Consider the following 21095-nt stretch of genomic DNA (forward strand, 5'->3'; position numbering starts at 1 on the left):
AGCAGGTGTGAGTCAGGCAGCGGATTTATGTTGTTCAAGAGCTCGGTCAATGGGCTGATCATGAGCCAGGTTTGAAAAGCATGGACGTAGGATCTACTCAGGGGTCTTAGTTTCAGTTTTTGCAGTGAGCAGACGGTGAGACAAGGATTGGAGTACAAAGTGTTGATTTGGGAGATGCAGGAAACACAGACAGGGTAGTGGAGAAATAAGACAAGAGAGGAAAGATAGCGAAGGTAGTGCGTCACGATGCCAGTGAGCACAGTAGGGCAACGGAGCTTCATCCTGCTGGGGAAACAGTAACACGGAATGGGACACATGCCTCCGAGAGCAAGGGAGCTCGGCACTGATGCACCAAGTGCCCAGTAGTCAGGGCTCCAGGGCTGCTCCCAGAGGGTGGCCGCTCCCCGGTATCCCCAGCCTTCTTCGTGAGTGCTAGCCAGGGTAAACCTTTAGGTAAATGCATGCAGGAAGTCCGGGCTGAAATCTGGTGGGTTGGCATGAAAATGATAGGGTTGAGGACAAATATGGCGGCCACAAAACCATGGAGACCCACTCACTACCCTCCTGGGATCAACTGTGGAACTGTGGTCCTCATCCCCATGACCCGGAGCTATAATCACATCTGCCCTGCCCAGGAGCGTGGTTTACTTTATGTATACGTGGGATTTCAGAGCTGGGCACAGAGGGATGGGTGGAAAATGGCGATGAATCAAGGCAGTCCCCAAACACCAGTGCTGAGACCTGGCCCAATGAGCCAAGGCTTGCTTTTCTTTTGCACCTCCTTTCTCTCCTGTGCCAATTAAGAAAAATGACTTGCCCTGTCTTTCTTCATTTATTATCGTGGGACTTAAGACAAGACTTCATAAAACGAAAGGACGAAGTGTAACCAGGCAGTGGGGCTTACGTGGAGAAAAGGACTTTGCAGATAGCTAGACCGGCTCCGCTACTGCACGTTAGCTGTGAGGGCTTGGGCGGGATACGTTCTGAGTCTTAGTTTCTTCATCTGTAAAATGGGAACAGTGATAATATCTACTTGGCAGGGCTGTTGTCAGAACTAGGGAAGGTAGAAACGGAACCTGGTACTATGCCAGGTAAATGATAACTGTTGTTAGGGAAGGGGGACTTATTTGACAAAATGTTCTTTTATTTGATAAAAGGTTCTTTATCTGTGACTGATACACAGGGATTCCTCAGTTCCTGTTTTAATGTGAAGATAGAAGGTCTCGTGAATGGTAAAGGGCTGAAAATGTCAGTTTAGGTCAGTCCTGTTTGTTTCCCCAGAGCCTTCTTCCAGGGAGTGCTCGCCCTGATTTTTCTCCTCAGTTCTTCATTTCACATTCTCCTCTTGTCACTGCAGCTTGCTCCGTGGATAGCCAGGGAATTGGCAAGACAGTCTGTGAGGATGAAAGACTTTGAGAGCAGACCAACATCTTTCATATATCTTTCTTCTAGAAGGAATGTGGGCAAGCCTAAGGAAGCTGGACTTGTGTAAATTAGCCCCATCCCACTCCCTGTGGGCCATTTTATTTTAAAATCTATTCAACAATCAATGCCATTAGCTCAACAGATGGCTTGTTAATCTTTAGACCAACAGCCAGATTTTAAATTGCCTTCCATTTTGCAAACTCTTCTCGGAAGAAAAAAGTAAATGAAATATCAAAGAAAAAGAAAAAGAATTTCAGTCCAACCCCAGGGAGACCCACAACATATTCATTTCAAGCCTAGCTTTTAAGGTCAGCTTCAGCAAATTCTTGTCGGTTGGATGCTTGGATATCTATAGGCAAAGAAAGTAAGCGCATTGATTCTTTTTTGAAAATAGTGAGCAAAGTGCAGAACATTTGTCAGCCAAAGAAAAACCATAACTCTCAAACTTGAGCAACTCAAACCCGAGCAAATCAAACCTTGCCATTAGTGACAAGCATACATGTTTTCTCCATACATGGGGACAGCTTTGAAAATACATCTAATAATTTCCCTGGAAATCCCAAAGCTCAGTCATCTCTAGATCAGATTATGGCAAGATTTTGTTTTCAGTGATCTCACTACCTCTTTTCCTGATGCTTTCAGGACCCAATTCCCTACCATATTACCCCAATGCACACATGGACGGACACACACACACACACACACACACACACACCTTAAACAATTACACTAGCTTCTGGTTCTTTTAATATTAAATCAGTTAGAGCCATAAAGTAGGGGTGGGTTTTCTTTTACTGTCTCCCACCCATGATACAGTTGGACCCTATGTCCGTCTCGTGGCCTCAGGATGGTAATTTCCCTGAGTTGGCCGGAAAAAGTGTTAGACCTTAAGGAGCGCCCCCTGCCAGATGCACGTGTCCCATTAATTCATTTGGTGCATCTGGGACCATCCATACGAGAGTGTGGGCAAATGTGGGATGAGGCATTCAGGTCTCCCTCTTCCCTAAATCCTGACTCACCTATTTGGATTTGGAAGAGGGTTGGGGAGGGCATTGACAAATGTGTGGCAAATGAGTTTGCTTTTGGTCTGCTTTGTCTGGGTCAGACCAGCCAACTTGATGAATCAGTGACATCACTTCGGGAAGCCAGAAGAACATCAGGTAGAGGCAGGGACTCCCCTCCTGCCAGCAGGGCTGCACTTGACTCCTTGGGGTTTATGTTGCCACTCAAGGAAACACATGCTAATCAACCCTCCCTCCCCAGGAAGCTGCACCAAATCATTTTCTCCATCTCTCCCTGGAGAAGCCAGATCTTGCCTAGTGTTGAGCATGTTATCTGGGGGCTGTTTGTGAAAGGAAAACAGATGATCTCATCCTATCTTGAGGGAGCAAGAAGCTTTTTACAATCACGGATATTCTTCATGACAACTCTGTGATGATGTAGGCACCTCAGGTGCCTTTTGAATCCTCAAAGAAACCGCTGCTGAGAGCCAGGACATTTTCATGCTCTCTATATTGTTACATTGCTCTGTTTCTTTGAAGACCGGGGGACAGAGCATCGGGAGAGGCAGTTGGTGTCCTATGAAGGACACTCGGTGGAGAGTATGGGCACATGCATGCCAGTGTCCAAGGCTGAGGGTTTCCATTTCAGCACCTGTAAAATCGGAGGGTGAGATCATCTCTAGGACTCTTCCAGCCCTGAGATTCTAGGAGTTCATCTGTTTCTAGTAACCTGAACATTTCATTAGGCAGAATTTTCCATTCTCTAGCTGTGCCAGATAGATGAGAGAACTTACTGAATGAATTGGAAGTCTGGAGCCAATAAGGAAAACCTACCCACATCTCAGACTGCCTTATGCTTGTTGATGCCAGAACAAGAATTATTGTGGGTAATCGTCGAAGGACGTAAAAAAGAACAACGCGTACCTGGCAGAATTTGTATATCAGTGCATTGCAATTTGCCAAAGTGTTCTTGAAAGTTACATCTTCCATTACATAACTTTTTATCACTTTCTTAAAAATGTTCCAGTTGGGCTGGCATGTTTTATGATTTGCCTTGCTTCCGAGATAAGCACACTGTCAATGATTAGACGAAACTTCCCAGGTATTTTTGAACCAAAGAGGTTGAGATTGGCAGAGGGAGGCCAAAAGAGGGGGGTTGAGCAGAGAAGCTGTTATTTAAAATATTTAAAAGGCAAGATGGTGTGTATGCGCCTCGGATAATAAGATGATGGTGAATTTCAAAAACCTTACAGTCCTAAAATAGGTAGCTTTCCATGTATATAAACACGTACGAGGGTTCAGAAACTTAGGGAGCATACTGGGATCAAAACTGAAGCAGGCATTTTAGGGCTTTTTCTGTTCAGCCAGCTGTGGGCCTTAGGAAGCCACTCCTTGGCATCGTGTGCTGTTGGTCCAGTAGGGTGACACATCCTACTAGCTGATGGGAAGTGTGTTTCCTTCCAGTTCTGGTCATGAAGGGGTCTTATAGCCTGTTATTGGTTTGTTTTTAAAGAATTAATTTTTTCCTTCAATGGCTTAACCACTCCAATTCATGGCAACCTACCTTAAAGTTGTTTTTTAAAGCTCTCGCACTTACAGCGCTCTTAACTAAAAACCTACACACAGAATCCAGGCAGGGGAACGATTATTAACCTAGGATGCCCCTCTTAGCTCTATGTATGCAGTGAGTTACCAACCCAAAAGTGGGAATTCACACTGCCACCTCAACCAGCAGCTGACTGCCCTACCACACTTTTCAGAGATTTTTTTTTTTTATAGGTACTTTCACTTGACTAATGCAATTGGCCATTAGGAAAATAAACTCTTATTAGTACGAATAGGAAGGCTATTTCGGAAGCAGCAAACTGAAATGGATTATGTGATTTGTGAATGCTTTCCTAAAACGAATGTGACTCACACACTCAAATAAAGGCAATTAATTTTTTCAAGGGTTATCTTAGCAATGGCTGGACTTCCTAATCTTGAGCGCAATAAAAAGTCGCAGTTGGGCATCTCTCTGTGGTAGTACTTACTGAGATATATTATAATGTTGTCCTCCAGGGGGCGTTAAATCTTCAGCCAAGCTCCCAATTTCTCTGGAAGGCATTCAAACCCAGTTAGCAAGAGCAGACAGTCTGGCTTCTTTCTCACTGGGATGCAGAAGTGCTAGGGCTCTTATTCCGAATTTCACATCTCAGACTTGCAGACGAGGCCTTACATTATTCAGTAAGGCCAGGGTGGGTCTGCCAATCCCCCGGCCCTGGGGTATATGCCAGTGTAGCCTCGCCACGTTGTTCTGAACGCTCTCCCGCAGGTCTTAGGTTGGCTGACCCTCATGGTCCATGTCAGTAACCCCTAAAGAGACTGTTGATATGGATAGGAACTGCTGTGCTTTCCAAGGGCAGAAATGTGATTCCTGGAGGCCTAAAGACAACTTAATGTGGGTTGGAGAAGTCTCTGTGGGCCAAAATTGCAAAGGATCCCTCCTTCCTACTGAAGCCTCACAAAGGGCTATTTTTGCTATTACTTTGTTAATGAGACTATCACGTAGGAATCTGCAACCCTCTTCGTCTGGGGAACCAGCAACTTCAGTAGTAGTGTATGATTGTAAAGCAATGCAGGACAGTGGTTAAGAGGTTTCTAGGTTCTAAAATTGACTGACTGGATTTCAGTATCTGCTATACTTCTTATAAGGCTAGGATCCTGGATTCATTACTGCAACTCCTGTGTCTCTGATCCCTCATTCACAAAAGAAGAATTGGAAGGATTAATTAATACAACCCAAAAAAAGTACTTGGTGTGTCCTGAGTGTTCCATAAATTCTATTAGTCATTCTTATTCCTAAGAATTGAGATCACCCTGATATGGCTCCAGTTTTGTCTCTTATTCCTCCCTCACACAGACTGCTTCATCCCAAATACCTCTTTGCTCCCCCGCGCCCAGCCTCTGGTTCATCAATCTTCCTTGCCTATATCACTACCTGATGAGATCCCACCCAAGTTCCAAGCGTTATCTGTGACGGCACCTCAAACAACAAACAAAAACCCACAATTCCCTACTCCCAGGACTGAATGAGCTTTCTCCTATCTGCGAACTGTAGCAGAGACGCAATATCTTGATATGCAGGTATATACATCCGTCAAAACTGTACACTTAAAATGGCCACATTTTTTTAGCATGTAAATCATTCCTCTACAAACCAACCCAGTAGGAACATAATGAAAAGGTCTCAGCCTTTGGAGAGAGAAAGATGTGCTTCAAATTCAAGTTCTAGTACTTTCTACCTGGTAGGCTGCTGAACTCCTTCCACCTGTAATTTCCTCTAATGGGGCAGTTGTCACGTTCTACTTTTGTGGTGAGGGTTGAGACACATAATAATAGTATAAAAATGCCTCGGACACAGTTGATGCTACGCGACTGTTAGACCTTCTTTTTCAGCGTAACTGTTTCTGTGTGAGTCACATACCCTTGCCCACCAAAAGGTGATCCTAAGGACAGAATGTGGGCTGTCTTTTTCTTTTCCATGTTTCTAGTATGGAGTAGAAGTAGTGTGTTTAGCTATTTATATATAAATATTATTTATATCATACAAATTATATGTTTATATAAATTATTTACATAAATTATATAAAATATAATATAAATATATATTTATATATAAATAGCTAAACACACCCACTTTTGGGTAGCAACACCTAGCAGCATCCCAGCTGAAGCCTCTGCAGGATGCCACACTGTGTATTATCGCTCGGGGTTGTTCGGCTCAGTATTTTAAGGTCTGACAGATACTTTCCTTGCTCGATATTTCAGCTATGGCTCCCTGGTGTACAGTAGGGCTTAATAACACATCTTTCATTATGATAGTTCTTTAGGTTCATAAGGTTGTCCATTTCTCTTGAAAGCAACGGAATGGCCATACTGTTTTCTGGAACAATAAGTCACTCTGTTTTCCATGGTTCAAAGTTAAGCTTTTATTTGGTTTTAAATTAAAAAAATAAATTTCATTATTAAATAGTGAGATGGATCTAACTTATGTTCAGATAGTAGCTTACTCAGGAAGATACCACTGGGGGTACAAGAAAGGGGTGGGTCGCCTAAACTAAAATGATTCATTACGTTGTTATGTTTGTTAAAAGTTCAACAGTGGCATAATTCAAAAGAAACGGAGATACAAAGTTTTAAATGTTTACAATGGATGGGAAAAGTAAACCACTTATTCTCTCGCAGCTGCAAATGACTTTCTTTCTCAGCGCCAGTCTGCTCGGACGCTATACCACAGTGCTAATGTCATCGGGTTCATCTGCTTTCTTCTGTCTGCTCGGCAGGGATTTCAAGTATTCAAGGTGTCTCCGGGCATCCTCCTGATTTTGCCGCACGTAATACACCACATAGGAGATCACCATGGTGAACCAGCCAAACATGGTGACCAGCATGGCATAATCGGTAGTCTTTTTAGGGAGGTTACAAAGGTCAGCATCATTGGCAGCATTGAGGAATGGTCTCCCGGCGTGCTCATCCAACACAGAAGTCTTACAGATCACGTTGTGGGCTGTCTCGTGGTTGGACGCCATGCTCCTCAGCACTTGCTGTAGGGTACAGTCACAGTGCCAGGGATTGTTGGCGATCCTGGCCCTGGCCTTCAGGTTATTGAAGGCATTTTTGTGCACGCTTTGAATCCGGTTGTCAGACAAGTCCAGAGTCTGCAGAGTTTCGGCTACTCCTTTGAAGGCATGCTCATCGATAAACTCAATGCCGTTTTTGGACAAGTTGAGAACTCTCAGTTGATGGAGGTCCTTAAAAATCTCGTTGGGGATAGATGTGATCTGATTGGAGTCCAGATACAGTAAGACTGTTTCAGGAGGGAGATCTCTAGGTATTTCCTTGAGATTTGCATTGCTACAGGTGACATTTAAACCCCCAGAGGAAGAACAGAGACAGCCCTTGGGACACATACTGGCAGAATGAAAGCACAGTATCATAAGAACAAAACTTTGTAGGAGGAGACACATGGAGAGGGAACGGGTTAACCACAGGTCTACCAGATTCATGCTGGAATGTCAGCATAATCACAAGCCCATTCCTCATTCACTCCGATAAGCAAGCGTGGCAACGGTTCCAGCCCTGTCCACACTGTTGATTTCCTTCTTGCTTGGTTCAAAAGGTTGCAGCTAACACACGTGTCTCTTCATTATTCCTGTCCTTGCTTGGGTACCTAAAGAAAAGGGAAGCAGATGCAATTACCTTTTTTGCAGAGGGAGGTACATTGCAATTAAAAGTGCTCTCAGGCGTCTGGCATTCTATGTGGGCAGGAGAGTTGGTTATGTAGTTAATTTTCATCGACAGCACTGGGAATTATCTGCATAATGGGAGTCTCCTGCTCAAATCCCAGGTGTTGGGCGAAAGGACTGTCAATAAAAGACAACATTTTTAAATAGTGTTGCCTTGGTTTTAGTTGTGCAGAATTACAGCAAACGGTCCAGATTTCTCTCGTCTCTACTAGTCCTCTCAACATCTTGAACCCCTTCTAAATTAGACAGCAATAAAATTTAATTAGACCTTCCCCCTTTCTATGGTAACAGATGCATTAATGCAATTTAGACCTGCTCTTGAGCAGCAATGAGAAATAACACCGGTATTTCATGGCTAATGACCGTAGATAGCAATAATTGTCATGGCTTTTGAATGGATGTCCAACTGGAATATTTTCTCTAAAGAAACATCTTACTTGAATTAAGAAATGAATAAATGCATTCCAACTTTCACAACAGAATGTTGCTAGGGACTGATAGACCAGGATCTCCAAAAGAGCTGTCTCCCTGTTTTTCTCTGTTTTCCAAACAATATATCCTCTCCCCCAATAGATCTTCAAATATGACACACACCTCCAAGACTTTTTATTTTTTATCCATTTATTTTCAAGATTTTATTTATTTATTTGAGAGAGAGAGACAGAGAGCAAGCGGGGAAAGAGGCAGGGTGGGTGAGGGAAAGGGAGCGAATCCCAAGCGGACTCTGCACTGAGCCTGACAAGGAGCTTAATCTCACAATATTGAGACTGTGACCTGAGCTGAAAGAAAGAGTCAGACGCTTAACTGAATGAGCCACCCAGGCCCGCCTTTATGACTTTTTAAAATACGAGATAAGAACTTAAATATATTAGCCTCTAAGACTTTCCCAATAGCCTCTTTTTTCTTTCCAATTATATATATATGATTGTTGAAATATATATATATATATATATACACACACATATATATATATATATATATATATATATATATATATATATATATATATATATAATATTGTTGGAAGGGGCTTCCAAAATGGCAAAAATTAAGTGATATACATAAGGATATAAGCTTACTCAAAAACAGAGATGAGAATATAAGTGAACCCTCAAAACTACTTTTTCATTTAGAGAAGACAGAGATCTGAGACCAGTTCACGGAGAAAGTGAGTGGATTTTGGAGAGATTATGTGATTCGCCCAAGGTCGAATAGCTTGTAGGTGGTAGAGACAGGACTCAGGCCAAAGGCTTTGTTCTGACTTATGAATCGCCTAGCTCTCTCCACTACGCCCACAACTCTCTCCCAATCTCATCCGCTCTAGGAGGACAGTCAGGATCCAGGGAGCATCACTTGTTGTGATTTCTGATGCTGTTACGCAGCAGTTTAATCCCAAATTGAGTACCCTATGGAGTTCAAGGGAGCTCCGTGCCTGAATTCAGAGGGTCCTCTTTCAAGATGTGAGAAACAAGGAGAATGTTCCTTCTTCTCACTGCAGTGAGCAACAAATGACTCTCTGCAAACTTATCTTTTCTAAAGATCCCAGATGGATAAATACAGAGGGAAATGACTCCAAATGTTACCAAACTCACAGAAGAGAAGATTAATGTGAGCTGAAAACATAATGAACGGGATTGTTAATCATGGAAAAAATGAGATTAGCACCAGCAGAATGGAGTGGATGTGCTTTTGGAATCCTGAGTCCCTTAAATGCCAGAGAATGCTAAAGAAGGACCCCTAGGCTTACAAAGCCATCCATCAATAGCTCATTTCATTTGCAGTGAGTTTCCCTCCCTTCCATGTTTTCCTTCAATACTGCATTGCATGACATTTGGGGCTCTAGTGATTGTCTAGATGGGAGAGAGAAAAAAATAAACAGGCGTGGAGGGGAGGGAACTCAGACAGAAGAGAGGGTGGCAGAAGGATAAGGCAAAGGATGCTAGGATGAGGACATGAGAAGGACACAAGAGACGGGAAACATGAACTTGAGTAGAGAAAATAAGAAGAGTCTGTATAATGAACCAACTCCCGTCAATTGAGTATGTACCACTGGCCTAGATCCTGCTGAAAAGTGGGAAGTCTTCTCTGGAGGATACTCCACATCTCTCCAGAGACTGAGTCAGAGTCTATCTGAAGAAAAATGTTCACCAATTGAGACTAACAGTTCTGTGAGGGCAGGGTCTTGTTTCCGCCTCATGCAGAAACAGCAGCAAACAATTAAAAAGTGAAAAGTACACTGGTTTGTATCCCAGCTGTAATCCTTGTTAGCAATATGCTCTTGGGCAAGTTATTTAACCTCTCTAAACCTCATTTTCCTTATCTTTGTATAGAAATTATAAAAAGTACCCAATTACAGAGCTGATTTGAGAATTCTATGAGATAATCCACATAAAGCATTTAGCCCAATGCCTATGAAAGCAGTGAGAGTTCAATACTTGTTGACTACAGTTACTATTATTATCCCAGATACATTCTCAAATGCAACCACAGTGTTTGGCATGTAGTAAGGGCTAAATAAATATCTATTGTATGAATGACCCCAAAAATACTGAGGAATCTAGCTGTGCTTTTTCTTCCCTAGGGTGAGTATTTTTATTTTTAATATATACATTGGCTCATCCAATGTCTATTGGTTTTATAAGTTGACATGGCGGTCTTTGGAAAAAATCAAGCAGGCTCCTAGTCGATGGAAGGAAGAATGGAGCTTCTTTTCAGTAGGCTTCTTGAGACTTAATCTTGGTTTTTCCAGAATGATCAGTCCAATGGTCATGGTGACAGCCAAGAAATGATTAGGACACATCTTGGGTTCTCAACATTAGAGTGCAATACCTCTTCATGCCCAAATGATCCATCTATACACCAAATAGAAGGCCTATTAGGAACACAAATACAGAGTATCTCTCAGGTTCAGAGAGGTTGGACTCAAACTAAAGATTCATTTTCTTTCTATGATGTTTGATAAAAGAGAAGGAAAAGCTCTGGGATTGGCTAGATGACTGGGCAACCATGACTCAGCCTCTAGATCCTCCTCCCTCAGCCAAGACGAAGTGAGAAGAGATGCAAGAAGTAGAGAACTGAGCCCTTCGATGTCTAGGAGGCAGACAGAGGGCCAAAATTATCGAGTCAAGGTCATCTTCAGCAGGGAGGATGGAAGAACTGCCTCTCCACTCTATTATGCTGAATTACTATTTTCCAAAGGGATTAGCAGCTTGACATTGTCTTATATTGTGGATAGGTCAAGAGGGGTTCTTGGAAAAGGAAGACATGGGGAGACATGCCTCAGTAAAAATGTGGATATTCATCAGTTACTAGCCAGCATAGTACAAATCTAAAGAGCAGCTAACCCTGAAACTAACATTCTAAATCCCAAACTTCCTCCTGCTCTGTCTCAGTTGGGTCCACCCACCAATGCAAAGCAGCAAACTAACTATCCTGCTGGAAAAAGAGAGTGCCTCCTTTCTAACTTCAGAATGAGGATGCAGAGCACGAAGAAGGCCTGCGGTCACACTGGTGATGGCAAGGACAGAAGCAGCATCACTGCCTGTCCTCCTGATAAGGAACAAGACCAGCCAAAGGGGCAGAGCAAATTAAACAGCATCTCTTCTACCTCTTGACACCCCCTCTCCACTTCTCAACTCATTACACAACCCTATCCTCATTCCCTCATTCCCTTCAAATATGTCTGGGGCAGGAAGCTACGGTATTTTGGGGTGTGCATTTAGGTATGAGCTGGGCTCCCTAAAGGGGGCCATTTTATCCCCAGACCCATGCCTTGCTCACATTTCCCTATCACACAGGTTTCTGAGCCAGAGCAATTAATGCCTGGATTGGGTGGCAACCATCAAGTACTGTTTACAGAAAGGAAAAAAAAAAAGTGCATTTAGCAGACTGCCTGAGAAGACAGATCTTTCAGTGGTTGATTAACAACTCTATCTTGCTTCCTGTTCTCTTCTTCTCATCATTAGGGGACACTCAGGGACACTCAGGGCTTCTAACCCAAAGCTTTCATTAACTCTTCTGAGATAAGTGAGTGTACCAATTCAGGAAGAAATACCAGACACACCGATTTCTCCCAATTACATTCCATGCAACTCTGTTACCTACAAGGATTTGATTAAAAAGCACAACATGGCAACACAGGAAGGTCTTTCGATCTGGGAGGTAAAATTCAAATCAATGGGCGAAAAAAATCTCATAAATTTAAGTATTTGAAATTAAAACTTCCATATGGCACAAAGTAAGACCATACTCAACATGAAAGGATAGATGATAAGATAAAAGGTTGATTTCTTTAGTATACAAGAAGTTCTCACAAAGGGATAAGAACCCGATCCAACAGAAAAATGGACAGAAAAACAATATATACAAATGACCAATAAATCATATGAATAGATCCTTGATCTCACAGACAGTAAAACAAATTCATGTTAAAGTACTTAACATCTTGGTTAAAATGAGGAAGAATATCTACTGTCAGTGAAGATGTGAAGAACAGAGCACTCTCAAAACCTGACAAGGGGATACTTGGGGCACTCCTTTTGTCTGAGCAATTTAGGAATATCTATTCAAATTTTAAAATACAAGAACAAGTTAGACTGAATTGTACTGATGTAAAGGTCTGCAAAGATGACCTCAAAAAACAGCCTGGAAGAAGGGGTTCTAATAGCATCATCCTATTTGTACAAAATTCTTTAAAAAGAGGAAGTAACCGTGCAACTGTAGGTATAGAATTTATATGTTCACATATGCATAGATCGTTTCTGAAAGGATCTGCATGGAGGGAAATGTATAAGAAACTATTGATTGTGCTTAACTGAAGAGTGGAATTTTGGGGGCCAATGGGGAGAAAAGGAGCTGGGGGTTTTTTTGTTTTATTTTTTTATTTTATACCCTTCTGATGGATTTAACTTTCTGTGGTATAAAGGAGTTCTGTTTGTTTTTGTTTACATAAAAAGTTAAAAAAGTTAATACAAAGAACCAGAGACTAACTGAAAAACCAGTCTGAACATAATGTCTCAGAAGGCAATTTTTGAACGCATGAAATAGTTGGACAATGGTGGCCAAGAAGGTTGAGTAAATAACAAGACAATAAATTTTAAAAAGCTGAACGTGTTTCAAGATGAGAGACTGAAGATGCAAAGGGACCATGGTGAGACCATATATAAAAATAGAACTTGAACTCCCAACCTGCTGCAACCAGCCCAGGAAGTCAAGCTCCAATCTCTGTAGCAGTTGTCCCAACTCAGCCAGATCAGTAACCGCTAGCTTCCCTAATTTTCATTCCTACTTCTAATTCAGGACTGACCATGGAAACACAAATCTGCTCCCCTCACCAATTGCATAGGATTATCTGGTTCTACCTAGCCTGCCTCCAGCTTCCCTATGCCAACAGCCACCCAACAGGGCACTTCTGAAGCCTTTCAGAATTTTCCCCTCTATCCAGCTTTTCCACTCCCCTGCCTGCTTGTGAGTCTCTGCCAAATGCAGGGGATGGCAGCTGGCTCCCTTGCTATAGAAAGCTTGGGGAAAATGGCCTTTGCTTGTTCTCATTTGGGTAGTTTTCATTTACTTCCACAAAGACTACAGTTTGAGTGTGTGATATTTTCAATGTAATATTTCCAAAATTAGCTTTATAACCTATTATAGAAATTATATAAGAATTTCTTTATATGCTCAGGTTTTCTACGGACTAAGCTTGGGTTTCAGAAGACATCAATGTGTAATTCCTGACCAAAAAATTAGGGACCGTTGGGATCTGAGCTATTGAGGTGAATGAACTGTAGAGATAATTTTCTCTACTGCTGCTCTTTGAGATCATGTTCACAGAGACAAACACCTTCATTCACATCTTTAGCACTGAGCTCTGCCAGGAACTTCAGTTCTACCTTCCATTCACAACCACCTATTACCAGAAGATTCCACCCAGGCTTCAAACTGGGCATCCCTAAAAGTAAAATCATTTTACCCTTTATCACACCCTCCCCCAAACTACATTCCTCCTCTGCCCTACACCACCTAGTCTTTCTTCCTGATTTTTTGAGAACAGTTTCCATTTTCATCCTCCTTGTGCCCCCTGTCTTGTGCTTTGGGTCCCCACTGCCTCTTTCCTGTTCAAACCTCCATCCTCTTGCTCCGAAAGGAAGCAAGAGCATCTTTCCTGGACGGCCCACGTGCAGCTTCCGCTCTTTTAATGTCGGATTAAAATAACCATCTGAGCATGTATTTCCACTGGGTGAAAAGCTTTTATGACCCCCTGTTGTTTATAACAATCCTCCTTTTCCAGTCCTGTGTCCCACTACACTTCTCACACAGACACAGAAACCTGAGCTCAATAAATAGAGATCACCAATTCCAGAGCTGATGATGAACAGCGTTTTGTTCCACAAACATGAGATCTACCAGAAGTCATCCCAACCGAAGACCTCTCCAGCTTGGAATTGCCTTCCTGCAGAGGAAGATCTGGCCCAGGAGTCATTTAGGGGGCTGTTTTATAACAGCAGCTATCATCATTTAGTTAAGGATATGAACTGATAAGGCTGACGGGTACAGGAGGAACTGAGGATCCTTATATTTAATCTGCTTGCAGACCCATAATTTTTAAAATCAGGAGCTCCTGAAATCTCGAAACTCTTGCTTTTGTAATTAAAGCTATGTTTATCTTCGCTACCGGACTACGAGTTTTCAAAGGGTACGATCAATGTCTTACCCATTTTTATATGCTCTTATTGCCCATGGTAAAAATTTAACAAATACTTCTTGAAATCATTAGGATCCATTCTCATTTCATCATTAAAACAGCTATTGTTTACTTGGCATTTTTTACATTCCGGGTATTTATTAAGTGATGAACTCATCTAACATGAGTAATGGATGATAAAATTGAAGTTCTGACTAGGTTCCTGGTTAAATGGATATAGAATTCCAACGTGAGGGGTCAGGTTGCCATGTGAAGGTTAGCTGACAATGTTCTTTGAGTCTAACACGTATGACCTTGCCCACTTTAAAAGCATCAAGAGGTACCTATGCTGTCATCTCCCCAAGGAGAGGAGAGAGTTATTACAGGATTCCTGGAGCTGGGGTGGAGGTGCAGAATATCTTAGAACAAGAACAAGGTTGGCCTATTGTTGGGCAGTAGAATTGGGTAATGTTTTGAGCCTGCACTCCCAGACTTTGTCAGAAAAGGGATAGAAAACTATTTCCTCTGGGTCAGATATGGCCACCTGCGGGAAGGAGATCCCCAGTGAAAAGTATCTCAGGTCCTTTTTCATGGTCCCATAGGATTCTTTGGTAAGGCAGAGGGGTCTGAGCAACAAAAAACGGAAGGGCAGATGCTTAGATCTGGGGGAAGTGGCTATCTGGACTGTATCCGCCACAGGGGCCAGGGGAGTCATATGGGTGAGTAGGGGGCTTGAAGAGGCCCTGGGAGAGAGGCACCAGGCCCATCTCATTCTACCTTCCAGTGAGCCTCTGAGCAGAGCAGCTGATACCCAGTGATGCTGAAGGCCTGGGAGAGGGGTGGGAGAGAGGGGCAGAGAGGAGAAATCGAGCTACCCACCATACCTTCTTCCCCTTTCCTTTATGCCTGAAACAAAGAAGAGGGGAGAACAGCTGGCTATTAGAAGAAATTCAGAGTATTGGCTAATCTCTTGAATTAGACATTAACATTACCATATTCCATTTTTACTTTGGTTTAAGTTAATTGAGCTTGTGACCTAAAGTAATGGTAGGACAGTCTATTACCTGCGACTGGCACAAAATCATGGGGCTGACTGATGTCATTCAGGGACTAGAGGAAGATGATTGCCTGCACAGAACAGAGATGAAAGGAATGGTGGAAGCAGAAAGTGAGTTGCATTTTATTCTGGATATACATGTATCACGTTGTATAATCCTCAGTACCACTGTGAAAGGTGGCAATTATGACCCTCGCACAGATGAGCAAATTGAAGCATAAAGAGGTGAGGTAACTTGTGCACTTGTCATAGATGCTGAGTTAAAGAGGCATAATCTGAACTCAGGTCCTTTGGCTTCCATAGCTCATGTGGTCAAACACGGCACGGTACACTGCTTTACAGAGAAACTACCATATTTTTTTTCCTTCTTCTCAACTGATTCCACTAAGATGAGGAACAAGGACCATGATGGGTTTTACACTGGAGGAAGTATTGCTAGAAAGGAAGACTAGCAGGATGGGAGGAGAGAGGGAGAACAGCTGACATATGCTTCTGAAGGGGTTCAGAACAAGTCTCTCCAGAGAGCACCACTCTGGCATGATGATTATTTTGAGCTGAAGACAATCAAGTCCTAAAAGACTCAGGAAGAGCTTTATACTTCCCTCTTAGCTGCCTCTAAGAATGCAGATACAGGGCCTGGTTTAGGAAGAGAGCTAGCACCAGAGGTAACTACAAAGGGAATGGACTAGGTGTGGTGAGATGGGTGGAGGTCAGCAGGGCCTGTTTGTTCAGCTTCCTTTCTGTGTCCCATTATCTCTGCATGGTCTCACAAACATGTTTACTAAACATTTGCTCTTGCCATCTTTCTGTGAATGGTCTTCCTTCCCTTTGAAGCCTCACACCCCACCCCCTTCATTTTTGCTCAGAATGGCATGCACACCTCAATTGCCTGTCCGGGAGCCTCATTGTGTTTGTGGGGCTCCCTGTATGTAATTAAATTTGTTTTTCTCCTATTAATCTGTCTTATATCAATTTAATTAACAGACCAGCCAAATGAACCTAGAAATGTAGAGAGAAATTGCCTCCCCTATGCTTCTAAACCAAAAGCTCTAACATTACATTTGCCTTACATTTGTGAACTACCATTACATTAGATGCTTGTGGGGGCAAGTCCATGGATATGATCTCATGCAATTATCTATAAACAGCCCTTTTAGATGCACATTATAAACATCATTGGTCTTATTTTAGTATAGTTGAGGAATTCACTGAATGGAGGAGACTGCTTAAAGTCACACAGCTGGGTAGCAGGACAGAACCTGGACACAAGTGTCTTACACAGTAGGTCCCATTCAACACTCGTTGGCTTATGTATCTCTCCTACTGGCCACTTTTTGATATGGAGGGTCTGTAAACACAAGTACTGAGTTTTAAATGCCAAACCAGTCCTCTGTTAACTGCTTCCTACAAACTTCAGGAAAGTCAATAACAAGAAGAGAAACTCCTTTTCTTATAATAATCTCTTAAAGGCTACTCACACAAAACTTTTATCAAAATGACATGATATCCATCTGTCCCAGATCTCAGTCAATTCAGGTACTGCTTTTCCTCTTTGGAGCCTATTTCACAAAATAATTCTTTAAGCAAACCCTCAATTTATTGGGGGGGAAAACCCAACTCTTATGAATGCATTGCCTCCTTTCTACATGATCTAATGTCCGTAGGTCTCCAGGATGGATTTAAACATTCTTCCCACCCAGAAACCCACTGGAAAAACAGAGGAAATCAAAGAAACACACAAACAAAAATCACTTTTTTTTTTTTGGACCTAGTATCTCTCTCTCTGTGAGACTAAACACAGAATAAAGATAAAACTGTCTTTGCAAACATCTGTATTTATTATTCAACATGCTGCAAGTTTATAGGGAGATTGAGTGGGAACCTATCCATCTCAGTTTCTTTCTGCTTCTCTATTATTATTTCTCAGCAAGTGCCTATGACATTTAACAGTGAGAGCTTTGCAAGCTCTTAACACATAATCTACATAAATGTAGGCTCCCTAAAACTCACCAGGGTCCTGAAGCAACCTGAAAGCTGCTTTTAGAAAACACTAACTTATGTTGAATTCAGTTGCATTTCTGAGTAGGATGAGTGACTGTTACCATTTTCTTTCTTTTTTTTTTAAACCTTGTTTTGATTAACCCTATCCATTGACTTGGTGGGAAAAGTACAGGATTGAGATCCAAACCACATCTAGAAACTGAATTCAAACTCCAGATTCTGCGGAATGAATTTCAGGAATTTAGCAAATCACTCACACTTCTTTTTTTTTTTTTTTTTTTAAGATTTTATTTATTTGACAGAGATAGAGACAGCCAGCAAGAGAGGGAACACAAGCAGGGGGAGTGGGAGAGGAAGAAGCAGGCTCAAAGTGGAGGAGCCTGACGTGGGGCTCAATCCTGTAACGCCGGGATCACGCCCTGAGCCAAAGGCAGACGCTTAACCGCTGTGCCACCCAGGCGCCCCATCACTCACACTTCTAAGCCTTTGTTGTCCTAGAACTAGAAACAATAATATCCACTTCATTGGTCTCATAGTTATGAGGACAAAATAAAATAAATATCAGAAAAATCAGAAACCATCAATGGACATTTAAAGATTATGCTCTGGGGTGCCTGGGTGGCTTAGTCGTTAAACATCTGCCTTTGGCTCGGGGTGTGATCCCAGAGTCCTGGGATCGAGCCCCACATCGGGCTCCCTGCTCTGCTGGGAGCCTACTTCTTCCTCTTCCACTCCCCCTGCTTGTGTTCCCTCTCTCACTGGCTGTCTCTCTCTCTGTCAAATAAATAAATAAAATCTTAAAAAAAATAAAAAGTAAAAATTATGTTCTATTGTGGGTTTCAGTATTTGGCTGTTTTCCTAAAATATCAGATCATTCCTTTTCCAGAGATGTACATGTATTTTTCTTAAGCATAACTGACGAGGATATGATTCTCACATAACCTATAATAGTATTCATGACAAAATATATTTAACTTGAATCTAATCAAGAGGAAAGGATTTGACCAATCCAGAACTTGAGACACTTTGCAAGGTGACTGGTCAGGATGCTTCAAAGGGTCACTGAAAGGAAACAAACAGAACAACAACAACAAAACAGACACAAAAAACAAAAACAGTCTGCAGAACTATTATCAATTAAAGGAAAAAGACATGTGACGACTAAAGGAATGCAAAAGACTGACTTCTGGATGTAAAAAAAATGCTAGAAAAGAGCATTACTGGAACAACTAGGGAAAATTTTTAATACAAACTCTATATTAAATATTAATGTATGAAATATAAATTTCTTGGGCTTTTCATGATTTGAGTAGGAAGTAGAGACTCCTTGTTCTTAAGAGGCACATACTGAAGTATTTTGGGGTAAAATGTCATGTAAACTGCAGATAGAGGGCCTGGTTTGGGACCAGAATATCCAGGAAAAACAAAACTATATTTTTACGTGGAAAGTGGGAGACAAAAGTGGCAAAAGATTAACAGTTGTTAAATGTAAAACAATGAATATAAAATTATTCATTGTACCAATTTTTCAACTTGTTGGAAAGTTTCAAGTTTCTCAAATGAAAATCTGAATGGGACATTCTATGCTTAAAAAATAAAAAACAACAAAAGGACTTCAAGAGAAAAATCCCTTCCTAATAAAGCAAGAGAGTTTTAGGAATACTCATTAGAGTACGGCTTATCTCCTCATAGCGACACAGAATAGAAATCCAAGGTGAAATGAGAAACAATTCTTTGAAATTGTATTTCATGTACACCAGGACTATGAAAGGACTAGCACACTGACAGAAACACGTGTGTAGAGTGGACCTGGTTTTAATTGGGCAGCATGGAGGTCATGGCTTAGCCTCTTATGAATTATATAACCTCTTTACCCCACAGTCTTCTCAATTGAACAAGGGGGTAACAGTTTCTCTCTCAAAGGGATTTCATGAGGATGAATTGAGGTAGCACCTATAAAACACTTAGAAAAATTTGTTACACGATAAAGTCTCCATACGAGTTTACTATTACTGTCCCCTCTACCACTACTAGTATTGTTACTAACCTCACCACCATCATTTTACACCTTGTCTTCTCTCTGGTAAGAGAGTGTAGGGCCAGAGTGTGACCCTATCCTTAATGCAATAAAGGGAATAACTCCAATGGTGGCTAACATTTCTTGGACATCTACTATGTGCAAAGCCCTGGACCAAACACTTTACTTTGAAGATGGAGAGAAATTTTGTCCCAGGATGGATCATGCCCAGCATTGTCTCATATCTACTTTGGATGATTTAGCTGATGAGATTTGGGACTTTTGAGCTGATGATACTTAGATGAAATTTTGGATTTTGATTTGATGTTGTAATGGGTTGAGAGTTTGGGGGATGTTGGATATGAATGAATATATTTTGCATGGAGGATGGATGTGAATCTTTGGGACCAGAACGTAGATTGTAGTAGGTTGAAAAATGCTCCTCCCCCCAAATATCTAGGTCCTCATCCTTGGAACCCATGGAGGTTACCTTTTATTGAAAAAGAGACTTTGAAGATGTGATTAAGTTAGGGATCTTGAGATGGAGGGGTCATCCTGGATTATCTGGGTGAACCCTAAATGTAATTACAAATGTCTTTATCAGAAAGAGGCAGAGGTGGAGTTGATATGGGAGAGAAGGCAATATATTACCAAGGTAGAGATAGGAGGGATGTGGCTACAAGAAATGCGGGCACCCCCAGAAGCTAGAAACAGCAAGAAACAGATGCTCCCTTAGAATCTCTGGAGAAAATGGGCCCAGCTGACAAAGTGATTTGGGTCCAGCAAAATGACTTCAAACTTCTGGCTTCCAGAACTACAGAACAGACGTGTGTTGTTTCAAGCCACAGTTTGTGGTAATTTGTTATAATAGCCATAGGAAACTAACACCACCGTAGTTAAGTGGAGAATAGAACACAGAATCACTTCTAGCTGACTCTCCATTACACTGAATTAAGGATTTTTGCTTCAACTAAAGACTTGGCTTAGCTCCGAGTTTCCTGGCAGCCGAAGGAAGAAGACAAAAATGTCGAATTGCAAAATGATTACTAACTAAAATAGTGAAAGATGATTAGTAAGCAGAGAGAAACTTTTTCAAATTTCAGAATTTTTAGAGGGCGCCTGGGTGGCTCAGTCGTTAAGCGTCTGCCTTTGGCTCAGGGCGTGATCCCAGAGTCCTGGGATCCAGCCCCACATCAGGCTCCTCCGCTGGGAGCCTGCTTCTTCCCCTCCCACTCCCTCTGCCTGTGTTTCCTCTCTCGCTGGCTGTCTCTCTCTCTGTCAAATAAATAAATAAAATCTTTAAAAAAAAATTCAGAATTTTTAAATGATCCTGTGGAAGGGCTGCCACACGATATAGTGGGCAAGATCTGTAACGTTTCACAGATGATATATGTATATTCTGCCTTGGTTTTAGGCATAATGTAAGTCACTGCTCTGTGAAGACTTCCTAAGCCCTAGAAAGCTAAATTGTCATATAAGAATGATGTTTCCTAGAGATGCAAGATAAAAGGGGGATGATTAGCATGTCCCTTATAGTGCGAGGGTCTGTAGGGTGTATCATACAAACCAAGTCCCCTCTGACAGTGAAAAGCAGTGCTGCTAACAATTGTGCTGGGACAACATGCTCAAA

At 41.9% G+C, this 21095-nt stretch overlaps 1 protein-coding gene across 2 annotated transcripts in view; it reads right to left on the reverse strand.

Annotated features, from left to right (window-relative positions):
* Nucleotides 1-6382: 6382 nt before the first annotated feature.
* Nucleotides 6383-21095, reverse strand: part of LRRC3B (leucine rich repeat containing 3B) — a 91380-nt gene continuing 76667 nt past the window's right edge. For both annotated transcript variants that reach the window (XM_045774487.2, XM_087870153.1), the window contains exon 2: nucleotides 6383-7638. In XM_045774487.2, the coding sequence (XP_045630443.1) occupies nucleotides 6695-7474 (780 nt within the window). In that variant the 5' untranslated portion in view covers nucleotides 7475-7638 and the 3' untranslated portion in view covers nucleotides 6383-6694. The remainder of the gene's footprint in view (nucleotides 7639-21095) is intronic.

The sequence above is a fragment of the Ursus americanus genome, chromosome 20, assembly GCF_024610735.1.
Source record: "Ursus americanus isolate L20-20 chromosome 20, mUrsAme1.1.p, whole genome shotgun sequence".
In the NCBI taxonomy this organism is placed as follows: domain Eukaryota; kingdom Metazoa; phylum Chordata; class Mammalia; order Carnivora; family Ursidae; genus Ursus; species Ursus americanus.